The 15,859-nt window shown below is 45.6% G+C and overlaps 1 protein-coding gene across 5 annotated transcripts in view; it reads right to left on the reverse strand.

The window, feature by feature from the left end:
- Nucleotides 1-2,571: 2,571 nt before the first annotated feature.
- The window catches only part of Nedd4l (NEDD4 like E3 ubiquitin protein ligase), a 215,750-nt gene continuing 202,462 nt past the window's right edge, over nt 2,572-15,859 (reverse strand). For all 5 annotated transcript variants that reach the window (XM_028774297.1, XM_028774298.1, XM_028774295.1 and 2 more), the window contains 7 exons: nt 12,187-12,260; nt 9,471-9,531; nt 7,603-7,662; nt 7,209-7,316; nt 5,962-6,058; nt 5,448-5,520; nt 2,572-3,108 (listed from right to left, as the gene is read on the reverse strand). In XM_028774297.1, coding sequence (XP_028630130.1) covers nt 3,006-3,108; nt 5,448-5,520; nt 5,962-6,058; nt 7,209-7,316; nt 7,603-7,662; nt 9,471-9,531; nt 12,187-12,260 — 576 coding nt within the window. In that variant the 3' untranslated portion in view covers nt 2,572-3,005. The remainder of the gene's footprint in view (nt 3,109-5,447; nt 5,521-5,961; nt 6,059-7,208; nt 7,317-7,602; nt 7,663-9,470; nt 9,532-12,186; nt 12,261-15,859) is intronic.

Genomic DNA, 15,859 nt, shown 5'->3' on the forward strand with positions numbered 1-15,859 from the left:
GTTTTCCTTACCCACCCCCTCCCCAGCCCCAGCAATGGGGAATCAAATCTACAACGAGGTACATGCTAGGTAAACACTTGCCACTAAGCTACATCAGTCCTGGGAACAGAAATAAAGTCCACATCTCTGGTCCTTGTGAACTGTTGGAGGACCGGCCACAGAAAAGTAGAGATGGGTGTTTCAGATAGACAAGGACAGCACACTGAGGACACCTAGGATAGACTAATGTCTGCCACGACCTGCTCTGGAGCCAGCAGGCTATCTAACCCCGGGTTCACCACAGAGTAAAAGGGGCAGGAACCTAAGAGAGCCACATGATTCTCGAAGTCCTTCCACAGTGGAATAAGAGTCCTGGAACCCACTCAAGGTAAATGTTCCACAATTATTGTCTGCAGGGAGACAGGATGATGGGGTCTCCACAGCTCAGAAGGAAACAGCACCTGGCTGGAGCAGGGAGATCCAGAGAATGACCTGCCACAGCCCCTCAGGCACGTCATATTCCTCACTGCCATTTACAATTACTGTACAAGGATGTCCAGGCAAGGGCAGCAAGGTCTGGAGACGAGGCATTGGGCATTTTAGGCAACAAGTGAAACTTCACAAAGCAGAGGAACAGGAAACGGTGCTGTGTTTTTACTTTCTAACAGGCCAACTCTCTGATCTCCAATAAGAGTAACAGGTGTTAAAATCTGAAATTATCATGGGCCAATGAATTGAAGTGTTATTCACAATGACTTGCCTTTCAAGTATTCCCTGGAGTGTATTTTAATAATTTCTTTCTGCTCTTGACTTAGAGATGATCAGAATTAAGTTCTCTTTTCCTATTTCTAATCTTTTCTTTTTTTCTTTTTTCTTTTCTTTTTTTTTTAAATTGCCAGGTCAGAGGACAACTTGTAAAAGTCTGTTCTCTCCTATCAGGTGTGTCCCAGGGATTGAACTGAGGATGTCAGTCTTGGTGACAAGCATCTTGACTCACTGAGCCATCTTGCTGGCACCTTTTGCATTTTTTAATACTTAACTACTTTGCATTTAGTGAATAATGTTGTTCAATATAGGGCCTACAGAAGTATAGAACCCCTAGTTCTTAGAATAGATTTTGGTTTCTTCTTCGATTAAAATACACTGCTTAGCCCGAGCTTTGGCACACTCTATAACAGAGATGGTTCTGGACTTGTAAGGTTATTTTTAAAAAGTATCTCCCTCCCCCCAACCAATATCTGTTAACTACAGGAGAAAAATATCTCACCAGAGGCAAGAACAGTGAGTGTTAACTGCTTCTGTAATAACTCGATAGCATATGCATAGAAGCCAACACTTGGCTTGGTTGGATGCCACTGTCTAGGGCTTCACTCACCAAGAGTGTCCATGGCTTCTTCATGGCATCCACAGCTGTGTAAACACGGATAATTTCTTATACCAAAGATCCTTTTTATGTAACAGAGACCACAGTCTTTTCGTCTTATTCACAACCGGCAAGAGTTCAAAAATACCCCATGTCCCCTAACTTACAGGACAGGGTCTAGGACAACACAAGTTAAAGGGACAGTGTGGGTGTTGAAACTCCCACACTGCCTCAGGCATCTTCTCAGAACACAACAGAACGAGACTTACAAACTGCAGACACCCTCGCTCTCCCGCCACTGCCAGCCAGGCAGCCTGAGCTCAGTGGTCGCCACTGGGCTTTCTAGGTCACTTTAAACTAGCACACAACAGACACGATCTGGGGGCAGTACATAGAATCGGAGCATGCAAAGTAGGTCATATGTCACACAACTTGGTTAAGTGTACAGTAAGTAAAACCTTGTTGTTGAGTAGAAATTACAGAACCGTTGGAGAAGATCGGTGCAGAGGCTCGGCGTCACATCTGGGTTCAAATACTAGCAGCCAAGTTCACAACTGATAGACACTGCACCGGACAGATGTGTGCAGGGGGGAAGGAGCAATCACTGCGCGTGATATCCGTGAGAAGAAAAACAAAACCAAACCTGATGTGACCTCCATAAAGTGCCTTCAGAAGGGACGTGGATACAGCAAAGAAGGGTTATTTGGCTACTGTTTAGCAATCACAGAGACAGAAGATCAGTGATTCTGGCTTCCTTGGTTTTGAATCAAGCAATACCACTGGAAATGTCTCTATGGACACCAAAGAGAGAAGAGAGTTCAGAGGAGGCTGTACAGCAACAGGAAATTGTAACGGTTTCTGATGCGAGATGACAGTCCAGTCCTGTCTTAAATGTGTGATGGCACGCGTCAGTACTTCTAGGGGACAATGGAGTCATTCCTTTCAAGTTAACACAAAGATATCATGCTATGTTACAATTCTTCCAGCCTGGACCTAGGATCTAAATTTGTACAAAAAAAGGTAATATCCAGTTTATTTTCATTTTGAGTATGGAAAAAAATATTATGCTTAATGCTATATTTGAAGTTCTTTCAAAAGTATTTGTCTGTAGAAGGCTTTTGGAGAAAAATTAGTCTTCCAATTCTAATAGAGAGGAGGCTGGAAGTGTCAACGTACTTCAAAAAAAAAAAAGTCACTGAAATTCAAATACAAAAAAAAAATATGCTCACTTTTCCAAGTACATGAGACATCTTTAATTGTAATGAAATAAAATCTGAAAATCAGTCTAAATCATTTTAAAAAGTAAACATGAGTGGTAATACTATACCTGTAGTGTGATTAATTCCATTCATTGTCATTAGAAAGTATGCAAAATATTTATTAAGGGCTTTGCCTGCAGAGGCACAACATAAATAGAATACGTCCTCCTGAAATGTAATCAGTGTACACGTCAACCAGTTGAGAATCGGCGGTGAGGGGGGCGGCACTTGAGCTGGGGCTGGGTTCCCTGGCGGAACTTGGGCAGGGCTCGGACAAGCTGGGCTCCAGAGCCAAGCCAGGCGACTGCTTCTGCCACCGGCTCTGCAAAAGTCTGCTAGGCAAATGCAAAAGTGCACTCGGAACTTGCTGGAAGGGCAGTGTCCCCAGACGCTGGAGGCCTTCCTTAATCCACACCTTCAAAGCCTTGAGCATTCTCCACAGCCATGAGAAGTTTCTCCCGTAAATCTTCAAAGGTTTCATATGGAGGTAAATCAAGGCGATTAAAGCTGCCAAAGGAACGGAAAGTAGAGGTGAGCGGCCCTTCCTGGCCATAGCTGCATCTCTGATTTTGGCTAATAGAGGCATTGTCTGTTTGAGCGAGGGAATTAAAGACAGTCACATTTTTATTATCCAAAGCCGACTTCTAGCTATGAAAGTGTCTACGTCAAACAAGCTATCTGATCAACAGGGAAAAGGAAGGAATCTTCCAACTATCCATGGCTCCTCTGCTGCTGGGAAGGAGATTCAAAGACAAGACAAGCACCAACATATACAGACTAAAACTGTGGTCTGGTGAGATGGCCCAGCGGGTACAGGCGCTTGCAGGCAAGCCTGGAGTCTTGGCTCAATGTTCAAAAGCCACACAAGGGTGGAAGGAAGAACTGACTGCAGAGTTGTCCTCTGACCACACTGGTAGTATGAGCACCCCATCCTACACAACACACACACACCAACACACACACACACAAACAGTTCCTAGTCATGCATATATGCAGATCCTTAAGAAAGAAGGTAAAGCCAGGGTGCCATGGGCTCCATTCCTAGGAGTGTTGCAGACCCTAGAACAGAGTCCAGGTTGTCCTGGGCTCCAGGAAACTGAACCATCTCTGCTATCCAGCTGGCTACCAGTGAGGTTCAGAAAGAAAGTGATAGAGAGAGCTGCATATGAATGCTCCATAGCAACAAGGCTTCAGCTGGGGCAAGGAGGATATAGCTCACCCTTCAAGAGTGAGGTCTTTGAATACAGATGGATGGCATCTGCAAGAAATCAAGGCTACTTGTTTGCCGGGCAAGTTCAAATCCTGCCTTTTCAATCTGTGACTTTGGGCATGTCAACTCAGTTCTCTGACTCTGTCTGCTCAAGTGCAAAAAGGGAGAGACTTCTCCCAGGAGTCTAGGAGGGTTGGATGAGAATCTACATAGAAGGGGCTGGGAACAAGTGCCCAAAAGATGTCAGCTAAGGCAACTCACCCCTGTTGAGTATCATTCTCTCTTACCCAGCTCAGGGGCATTTAAGGGCTGTTAGCTCAGGAAGGAAGCTGTCTGAACAGCTACAGACATCCTTCCTTAGAGCAAAGGCTGACAACTGTGGACAGTGCCTGCTCTGAATGGCCAATTCTAGTCTGAAATTGGTGTGCATGTCAGTAAGGACCACACAGGTAGTAGTGCACTGTTCTGTGCACAAATGGTCCTTCTGGTGAGGACAGGGCACCCACAGCAGCCTGCTCCCCCACTGGCAGTTTTCAAAGGCTCTTTACGGGAATTGTGGGTGAGGAAGGGTGCTCATATCAGCTTAGCATACTCAGCACGTGCTTTTAAACCTCACCGTGCTGAGCAAGGCAGGGCCACACCCTCCAACATCCTACAAAGCAAGAGGGAAGAAAAAGCCTGTGCAGAAACTGAGTTTGGACTAGACGAAGCTTGCTGAATGCTGCTATACAATCTACTAGGCTGTGTCTGTCCCTGTCCTGGGTGTTGTGTGACCCTTCCAAAGACGATTCCTGGGCCTTCCTTCTCCCTCTCCAGCCAGAGAGACTTGATGGTGCCACAGTGCCATGGGTCACTTAGACTGTGTGAATGGAAGCACATTTAAACTGATGCCACTATGGGGGATTTTGTCCTTAATTTTATTTAAAAAAGAAATTGTTTATCACATGCATGTGTGTACACCACAGCACACATGTGGTGGTGGGAAGACACTTTGCAGGAGTTGGTTCTCTTTCTCCGTGTGGGACCCAGTGATCCAACTGAGGCTGTCAGGCTTGATGGCAGGAGAACCATCACCGTCTCTTAACCATATTTTCAAATAACCAATGTCAAGTGGGAGTTAAAAAAAAATCCAAGTGTGTGAGAGGTAGGAACTGTTGTAACCAGAGACAGTAAGCAAGGAAGCATCTGCTCTAAAACAGGAGAAGTCCTGGGAGCACGGAGACTTAAACCCTTCAACCTGCAAGGACACTGGGCCCATCCAAATCATGGCTTAAGCTTTGCTACTTTATGGAAAGATTTATATTGTCACCTTACACTATTGTTCTTTTGCACTGGAAGCTACTGGTGGGCAGAATTCAGTGTTCTATGCTCCCATGACAGCTTCACCCAGCTGGCACCTGAGATCAGGTCAGCTTTAGATTCATTTGTGTTTGTGTGTGTGTGCTCTGCATACATGTATGTGTGACACACATGTACCTGGTGCCTGTGGAAGTCAAATTTCCTGGACCTTGAGTTACAGATGGTTGTGAGCCATCAGGTAGGGGCTGTGAGCCAAACCCAAGTCCTCTGCAAAGAGCAACGAATGCTCATCCCCACCGAGCCGTTTCCCAGCCCCCACAAGGATTTTGTTACTTACCATGTATGAGCTCTGGGCAGTTTTTCAGGACTACCCCATTGCTCTATTGTAAACAGCTGAGGACCATTGGAACCTGGGAAAAAAACAGAAAAAGACGCATCAACATGCTTGAAGCAGTAGAACAAAGTTGTGGTGGAACTTAGGGAAAAGGCAAGGAGTCTCAGAGTGCTGTCTGCCTGGCTGAGTCCTGTGGGAAATCCCTGGTCTGCACGGCTCTCTGCCTCAGGAGAAAGTCGTGCAATGTGAGCTTTGATGCACAGAGAAGAAAGAGCCCTGCAGTCTGGAGGAAGGAGCTTTCAACCATATGGGTGATTCTGAAAAACCTGGTAGGGAGAAAGAGAGGAAGTCTCTGTACAAATACTGCCTAAGGTTGAAGCCCTCTGTTCTGCATCTCTGTGGGTTTCTGTGGAACTACTACAGGTACATCTGGTCTGGAAAGGGGCCAAGATGGCTGGATGTTGCCTGCTTGGATCCTCACAGGAGGGCAGAGGACTCTGGGGCATGCCATACTCACCATAAAGTTCGGCAAATCCATTCATGGGTACTCTGGAGGTGCCTGTGACAAACTGTAGTAACCGGATCCGCTTCTCAGCATCCATCAGTAGCACGGCCTGTCAGAGGCAGAAGGTCACTGTCACCATGCAGCACATGCCACACCATACACTACTGCAATGCAGGCAGGCAACCAAATTCTCATTTACACTGCCACGGAATCACCTATACCACAACTCCATTGAAAACTGGCATCGCCTCCCCCTTTATAACAGTTGCTACAATCCCGGCCTCTCTAATCTTAGAATTGCTGGATCCCCTTTTTTTCTTTTGCCAACAGGTCAAAATAAATGATATAAAAAGAAAACCCTTTGACAGGCTCAAGTTCAGGTTTCTGCATTTGAGATCTGGTGCCTCCCTGAAGCCAGTTCTAACCAGGCAGTGTTCCAGACTTATCTAGACAAGGGGAAGCCAGGTGACGAGATAGAGCCACAGAAAGTTCCCTAATGACATTTTACAAACAGAAGGAAACCGGAGTCAAAAACGGGTCTGTGAAACAATCTGTATACCTTCCTGAAGTGAACTGGCTTTCCTGGGCATTCGATTTAATCTTTTATAAGATGATCCAAAACAAAATCTGAGTCCTAATCTTTGAAAATTCTGGTTCTTCCTCTCTGTATTTCACCAGCACATGATATATAAATAACAGACATTCAGAAGTTAAAACACACTAGTTGATTTCTTAATTTTTTTTTTTTAAAGTCAGCATCTTCCAGTTTAGAGGCATATACCTTTATTCCCAGCACTCTGGAGGCAGAGGAAGGTGAATCTCTATTTTGAGGCTAGCCTGGGCTACATAGTGAGACCCTATCTAAAACAAACAAACAAACAAAAGGTATATGCTACCATGTAGAGCTGAGTTCCTTTTTTGTATGTAAATAATCTTTTAATTAAAACATTTTTTTGGTAGAGGAATTAACTGGCTTTTAAAAAAAAATGTTTGATTTACTGTCTTTGCTAAAGCTTTCCTGAGCCCAACAGAATAGAAACATTGGCCCTGAGGTGGTAAATAAAATTTAATTTTCATCTTTTGGTTGCAAGATATAAAAATCAAAATGGCTATTGGAAAAAAAAAAGTGTTCAAAAGCATTCCTATGCCTAAAGCTGATCCCACTCTGACCTCCCCAGCAGGGGCCTGACAGCTTAGGACTTCTGTCCTGGCTGGGAAGAAGAGCCTGAAGCAGAGGCTGGACCGAGAGCTGGTGTTACCTTCCAGAACCACTGGATGACAGGGTGATTGGGGCAGTAGCCGTTCTTGTAAATAGAGTGCTGTCTCCAATCGTTCACGTCCACGTCACCAAGGCCGCACATCAGCAACTAGTGAGGAGATGGATCAGAGGTAAGTGGGGTGGGACACGCGAACTGAGAACTCTCTCTTCACTAGAAATGCCCACAACTGCCCTGTCACAGGCAACAAATCTACCTGGTTACTGTTGCTAGGCTCCCCAGATCAGAAGACAGGCCTCACAAGAGGAGCACACATTAGACTCCGTCTATGTGCATTCAATATGCCATGTGTCGGAGAATACAATAATGCCACTTACAAAGCTAGGAGATACTTAAGTTCCTGTACTTTATATTATATAAAAAATATAACACAAACCTCCAGCTCATTTTCATCAAAAATCTTAATCAAGTCGATTGGAAGGAGTTCTGTAAATCCCTGAAAAGATAAAAATATCTTAAGCATCCTTTTCTTCAAAAAAAAAAAAAAAAGAACAATTTCCTGGATAAAGTAAGATTGTGGTTAGCTCACTCTTTACTGGTGGCTCACGTGGCAATGCAGTGTCAGGTGACCGCAGTTCCAATAATAGCAAGTCGGGTATAGGATGTGAAAATGCATACATAGTCTAGAAGCTTCCAGTGTTTGAGCACTTTTTGAAACCCTGAGATATGAGGGATGCTGCAGGCAGGTGGATTGCAAAAGCCATTTATGACACACTCTTGTGAGTCACTGTGTCCGTGCGTAGACACAAATGTGTGAGAGGCACATTTAAAAATAGCACGCTGAAGGCATGGTCAGAGGAGAAAAGGTATGTGTGTGGGGGGGGACTGCGTGAGCTGGTTTAGAACTGATAGGAAACCAGCAAGCCAGACTCTGGCCCCTGGGCTGTTATCAATTAGGGGGTGACCCAGGAAGAAACTCTCAACGCTGTGGTTCCCCAAAGCTAGGCAGGGCTGGGAATCCTCAGACTTCTTGCTTAGATTCAGTGCAAAATGTGCCAAAACCAAGTTCACTCCGACAAGTTACATCCTTAGGGCCTGAGGTCTGTGCACTTCCTGCTCAGGGGAGGGTTGTCTCTCCGATGTACAGGCCGCTGTGTTTAAGGAAGCTGTTTGTTGAGAGAGGAAATGACTCTGGAAATGACTACCAGGGAGTCTGGGTTCTTCCTTTAAAATTTTATTTATTTATTTATTGTGTGTATATACACACGTGTGGAGGTGGAGGACAACCTGCAAGACTTGGTTCCCTCCTCCTTCCTACCAGTGGCACTGGGGGCTTGACCTCAGGTGGTCAGGCTTTGTTCCACAAGAACCTTTGCTTGCAGAGCCATCTCACTGGCCCCTCTGGCTGCTTTTAAACAACTAACATTATTATTAAAAAGGAATTTCACTTTTGCCAACATGAAATGCTTTTTATGGTAAAGACCCCCACAACCTGAAGGGGCTGGGGACTCTCCCCTGTGGTAGACTATGCATGGGAGAGGTGGTGGCTTCATTCCATCACAGGGAGAAATACGGTATCTGGATAGACTATAAAAGCCCAGAGAATGAAAAGGGCGAGTGAATCTGTGGGAAGTGTAAAGCCACAGAAGAGAGGGCTGTATAGGGAAGGTTGGAACATCTGGGTTGGGTAGTCTGAGTGAGAGAGCACAGTTTTTAGGAGCACAGTAGCAGGCACCACTATAAGCACTTCTCATACTTCAGGATACTTCTAGAAATTCAAGGTAATGGCTCTAGAGCAGATGTGGAGTGGTCTGGTGGTGAGAAGGCTCAGCCTGTAAGTGTGCTGGTCATCAAGCCTAAGGACCTAAGTTCCATTCCTGGGTCCCACATGGTGGATGGAGACAACCAACTCTGTTAGAGTTGTCCTATGATCCTCACGTGTGTGCTTGGGTGTGCACACACATAAATAAAATCAAAGCAAACAGATGAATACAGGTGGAAGTCGGTATAGTCCTACTCCCAGGAGAGTGAGGCAGGATTACCATCAGTGCCAGGACAGCATGTGCTATACAAACTTTGTCTAAAGCAAGCAAACGAGCAAGCAAGCAAGCAAGCAAGCAAGCAAGCAACAATGCTATTAAAACAAATTAAAAATGGAGAAAAGCAAAGCAAGAGAACACTTTAAAAAGAAAAGAAGAAGGCAGCGTGTTATGGGACATTCCTATCTTGGGAAATGGCCATCAGAATGGTATAAGCAGCCCGTATTGGCTCTGTCCCCACCCTGACCCCATTAGCGGTGCTTACCTCCAAGAAGGCATTCATTTGCTTCTGGACCCTGTTCACAAATCTCCACTGGATGACTAAGCTGTGAGAGAAAAAGGCACATACTTAGTCACCCCTGTTGTCCACTGATAGTGGTCTCCTTCTGCCCGGGCCTGCTGCTCCTTGGGTGGTATGAAGAGAGAACCCCGAACAACAGTAGGGTGAGGCGGGGAGCAGCTTCCTTGGGCACACCCACTGTGGAACCCTGAATTGCTTTAAGGCTCACTACAACATCATGAGAAATCCACACTCTGAGGTTGTCAAGAACATAGCCAATCTCCCAGCCTACCTCAGACCTCAGGGGATCAAAGTGCTCCACAGATAGGAAGAAAGGAGAGGGAGGGGTGGAGACATGGCTCATTGGTTAAGAGCACTAGCTGCTCTTCCAAGGGACCTGGGTTTGACTTCCAGCACCCACATGGTAGCTCACAATTGTCTGTAACTCTAGTCTCATGGGGTCAGATGCTCTTCTTGCCTCTACCTGCCACCCACTGTGGTGTACAGACATGTATTCAGGCAGAACTCCCACACACATTAAAAAAATGTAAAGATTTCTTAATTAAAAAGAAAAGTCAGGATGTGATCACTCATACCTACCCATTTTCATGCATGTGAACGGTACGAACATGTTTGTTAAGAGTATATTATCATATCATGTATTATACACACTAATATTTAAGGAAATATTTTGAAAGAGAGTCCATCTCCCCAGGGCTGAGGTTAAAGGTGTGTGCTACCATGTGTGGCTCACACTAATACTTGTAATATTAAAGCTTAGAGATGAATGGTAGGATGTGGAAGTCCCTGAAACTGTCCCTGAGACAGTGTGAGCAATGCATGCTCTGTCCTCATCTTCAAGGGGTGACAAGATGACACCTGAAAGGAGCAGCCTGCAGCACACACAGTGCTCAGCGGTGTCCACACCACAGGGCCAGGCTCCAGTCCGCTGCCCAGCCTCATCCTTCCAGTACCAGGACACTGCAGGGCCGGGACGCAGTGAAGGACTTCAATCTTACCTAGCTGAGACCCTGCCTGGCCTACATGACATGTGTCAGCATCCTTAGGCCTCAGCCATTCTGGGATGGATAATTTTGGAAAAAAAAAATTAACACTGGAACTTTACAAAGAAGGCCAATGGTATGTGCCAGGTGTCATCCAGTAAAACTGTCCATGGTCAGAGCAAGTATACCAATTAGTGTACTCAGGCAAGTGTCTTATTTCTAGGTTATTTAGTAAGTGTCATGAACTTTTATCTGAAAGTGACAAAAGCTAGATCAAACCAAACCCAAACTGAATATTCCCCTCCCTGCACATGTCTGACGCTTCATCAGGGTCTCCCAGTAAAGCCTACCAGGTTCTCCATTTCTTCCTGATTAGACAGTCAGCGGGTTTTCTTTACATCACACTAAAATGTAAGACCCCAGCCTGTCCTCTGAAGTTAAGCTCAGTGACACATTTCAGATGAGAAGAAAAGAGGTCATTCAGCTTGTTGAGAAAGAATGCAGACGGCACACGAGCTTAGTGTTGGAGGAACACATCAGAGTACAGAAACGGCCTGTGAACCAAACACAGCTTTGTTTCTCTGACTTCGGCCCATGCGCAGACCAGAGTGACACTTGGAAGAGCTCAGAATTGTTTGAATCATGCTGTTACCACCAAGGAGGAAGATGTAATGGACTCAATCAAAGTTCTCTCTGCCTGCTATAAATGCCTAGACCTTCTCAGGAGCCACACTTCAGGAAGGACTCACTCAACCATGTGTTCCACAACATGAGGCTGAGGGTAGGTTGAGAGCCAGCGACTATCAGAACAAACTCATCATGTTTGCAACACTTTCCTCAATTTCCACATAGAAAACACACACACACACACACACACACACACACGCACACGCACACGCACCTTGGCAATCCCTAATTCTACCCCATTAGTATCTGACATTTCCACAGCTGCAATTCTGTTTCAGACAAGATCCCTGAAGAGGATCTGCCACGTTACTATAATGTACCCTTTCTTCTTGCTGCTGTAATTCACAGAAGCCATGAGGGAAGGTGAACTTCCTTTCCACATTCAATGGGCCAGTAGGCCAAGCAAAAAGACATTTCTTTTGTTTATACTGAGAAGCCAGGTGTGGTGGTGCACACCACTAATCACAGCAGATGGATCTCTGTGAATCTGAGTCCAGTCTGTTCTACAGAATGAGTTCCAGGTTAATCAGAGCTACACAATAAATAGAGAGACCCTGTCTCCAAAACAACAACAAAATGACAGTAAGTTCACATTCTCAGTATGCACAAACAGTTTTGGGAAGGGACAACCAAATAAGCCATTTGGTTTATCAAAGGTCAATGTTAAAGGTCTGGGGGGATGGCTCAGTTGTTTAAGTGCTTGTTGAGTGAATGTAAAGACCTGTCTTCTGGTCCCCAGCACCCGTGGAGAAAACAAAAAAGCCAGGCATGAGGGTGTGCTCCTTCTGCATGGAGGTGGAGCACAATGGCCAGGCTGCCCAACCGAATTGATGAGCTCTGGGTTCATTGAGAGGCTCTGTTTCTAAAAATAAAAATAGGGTGAACAGTGACTGAGGAAGTCAGGACACTGACTTCCGTCCCCTCTCATGCATGCACACCTGCAGACAGAAGCACACATACAGCACATACATACCACACAAGGCAAATGTGATAAATACATGCATACGTACTCAATATATTCTCGTTTGTTCTCATTGGTTACCATTATTTCTGACCCATTGGGCTTCAGATCCACTTGGTATGTCTGTGATTAGAGGAAAACACAACAGTCAATAACATGAAGGTGTTCGAATTATTATTGATTAACATCTTACTATAAAAGGGAAGTGCAGTTCATTCAAAAACATTTCCCAGCAATGGGCTCTGTACGGTGTCTAATGAACCCTTTTAAGTCTTTCAAGACCCTATGCATTTAAAGATGTTACCATTAGAGGCAGAATATTTTATGGTTATTTATGAGTCTTAATTATTCTTCATACATTAGCAACAATGGAGAAGAGTGACATTTTCATGTGGTTTCATTTATTAAAAAAAAAAAAAGTAATTATGATCTGGGCAGTGGTGGCTCATGCCTGTAATCCCAGCACTCGGGAGGCAGAGACAGATGTATTTCTGAGTTTGAGGATGGCTTGCTCTACAAAGGGAGCTCCCGGGACAGCCAAGGCTACATAGAGAAACCCTATCTAAAAAAACAAAACAAAACAAAAAACAAAAAACCCCAAATAAACAGACAAACAAACAAACAAAAAAACAAACCAAACCAAAAAAACCCATAAAAAACAATCAACTAGCCAATCAACCAAAACAAACAAACAAAAAAAACCACCCCCCAAACAATAAACCAACCAACCGACCAAACAGTCATAAAAAATATAATTATGTTCAAGGTGAAAAAAATAAACACCAGAGAATATCCGTCAAGGCCACAGAGATCCAAATTCCAATCAACCATCATCCCAGAGATGCAAATTCTAGAATTCTGTTTGTTACAAGAAATTAAGTTACATAAAGAAATATGCATGGAATTTCTTTCAAGAGGCAAAAATACAGGAACTTAAAAAACCAAACAAAACTCAATTAATAAGACATCATCATCACCACCAACCACCACCACCAAGTAGCAAGGAAAGACAGAAAGACATACACTTGATTAAGACAGAAATACATGTTAGGTGTAAAGAGGCTTGCTCCTTAACTGGCCTCGAGGGGTCATCAGCTCTTGCCATGACTCTGCTTCACCTCTCTCCACATGCTCTCTTCTCTCAGACTAATGTTCCTCAACCTTTGTTTCATTATCTTTCTCTAAGGAATCTTTTTCAGTATCACAGACCTATGACTTACTCAGTTGCAAAAAAATCCCACAGGGTTCCTGTGTCATCGGCTGCAGTAATATCTGAGGTGATTTTCCCCTCTGCGGGCCAGCTAGGGTGACTACCCATTGAGAAGGGATTCTGTCCTCTGACATTTCTGGCCTTGAAGATTTGTTGGTGAGCTGTTATCTGGCTTCTTACTACATGGCTTCCAGAAGTCCCATGCCTCAGCCTCTTGAACTAGGAACTGCTGGTTCTACTCTGCCATCTCCTGGGGATTACACCCACACAGGATATATTCTAAAGCAGTGGTTCTAACCTATGGGTCTTGACCCCCACAGAGTCTCCTATCAGATGTCCTGCATGTCAGATATTTATACTATAATTCATAGTGGCAGCAAAATTACAGTTATGAAATGGCAATAAAATGATGTTATGGTTGGAGGTCACCACAACAGGAGGAACTGTATTAAAGGGTTGCAGTACTAGAGAATCACTTTGAAGCATTGGCCTCTCCATGTTCAACCCTCCCTCACATACTGAACCTTCTCCAGGGCCAGGGCTCACAGCAGCCCCAGGTTCTCACAAGCCAGGAGGAAAACACCTCCCCCAACAAGGCAAAGCAGCAGTTCCACTTGACAAGGCAATAGGTACCAAACATCAAACTCTGTCAGTTCTAACTAAGCAGTGAGACACAGTAACTCCATGGCCAGAAGGCATGTCCCTATTACCCAGGGAATGGTACTGGTCCCACCCTGGGGAAGTGGCTGATTTCTGGCATTTGAGGCCACGGGCTGATCTTGAGTCAGAATGAGTTGCAGAGCTCAATTTACTCTGCAGAGGGGGAGTAGAGGTGAAACACAGGTACTATCCTGCCAAGGTTGACAGTTAATTAGCTGACAACTACATTTGGGTGAGTACTGGGTACCAGGCCCTCTATCTGCTTAGGAGGCATGCAGTAGGCACATATATTATGTGCAGCACATGGAACGACGCCAACATAAGGCACTTCAAGCTGCTTATGGTATACAGATAGCCCATGACAAGGAGGAGGGTAGGAAAGGCGGTAAGACAGAGAGAATGCACAGGTCTGGAGAGGGCACGTGTTACTGCCAATACCATGGCACCAAGACACACATATGGACATGCTAAGAGGGCCGTTACATGTAAAGCTGAGGGGAGGGTGTGTCAGACGACATGATGGATGTGGTGAGGACTGGGTAGTGTGAGACTGTAAGGGGGTCATGACCTTTACAAGTTATAAGGATACTGAAAGTGACAGGACGCTTGCGTGCATTTCGGGAACATCATGGATGGGAAACACTTGGGGAAGGGGGCAGTGGAGAGAGGTCTGGGATAAGGAAGAGATAGGAGTCGGAATGGCCAAAAGCTGTCAGAACACCAGAGCTATAAAGCAAGGCTGGTAAAGACCAGGGAGGGGAGCAGGGAGGAGAAACCACAGAGGTGTCAGTTACTAGGACACACGGACACACCAGAAACTGGGCACCTTAAAATCACACTTCCCCTTCACCACTGAGGAGAGAGAACTGTGGAGACAGACAGGAGGCAAAGGCTGCAGCACTAGGAGCCTGGGCTCTTTAGGAGGAGCCTAAGGAGGTGGCTGAATAGAGCACAGTTGGAGGAAGCTGTAGGTCACAGACTGGGACAGTGGTGGGGCTGCATATGGGATAAGGTCATATGGCTGGAGTGGGTGGGGCTAGGAAGGAGCAGCAGAAGGTCAGCGGTAGGACAGCCCTGTAAGCAGAGCCACAAGAGAAAGCATGGCTCCCTGGGAGTCTGAAAGTTAAGGGCAAATCTTAACTGAAGGAAGAGGGAACAGGGTGCTTCCAGGCCCTTCCCAGGGGGAGCTCGGAGAATCAGAGGAGACAGGCAGGACTGGGAGGAGCCAGGAAGGTCCTGGTGCTCAGAGGTGGAGGGCCAAGACTTCTTTCACCCTGCCCTGTGACTAGGTCCCCAGTCCTGAAGCATCAACACAGGGTGTGACAAGGGTTGGGCTAACTAGTGAGGTGTAACATGAAGTCACAAGGTTCCTTCTCTCTGGGGCCTGGCATTGTTCTACAAACCTCCCCAACACTGGGAAGGACAACAGCTTCTTCCAGGTCTTCCCACTGCCAGCGCTTAGGGCTGGCTTCCTGCTCCAACACACCGAATGCAGGTGAGAATGTAGCTCGGATATTTACACAGTCACATCCTCAATCTGCAACCCCCACGTTCCAATTTCACTCACTGCTTCCCCTTCACCACATCAACCCCCTACCGCCCTGCTCTGGGATCCTCTAAGATTTCGCTAACCAGGAAGGCCAGGATGTAGTGGTTTGGTCTGATGCTGCTTGTATTCTAATGCTAATATTGGGTCCCCAAGACTGGTTGCCTCAGAGAGGAGAGAGTCCACATGTAGACACTAAGTGACCCTGTCCCCAAGTTATTTCTGATTGGTAAATAAAGATGCCAACAGCCAATAGCTGGGCAGAAGAGACATAGGTAGGGTTTAGGTTTCATGGGCTTGGGGTTG

This window comes from Grammomys surdaster, unplaced genomic scaffold, assembly GCF_004785775.1.
Source record: "Grammomys surdaster isolate TR1022 unplaced genomic scaffold, NIH_TR_1.0 239, whole genome shotgun sequence".
In the NCBI taxonomy this organism is placed as follows: domain Eukaryota; kingdom Metazoa; phylum Chordata; class Mammalia; order Rodentia; family Muridae; genus Grammomys; species Grammomys surdaster.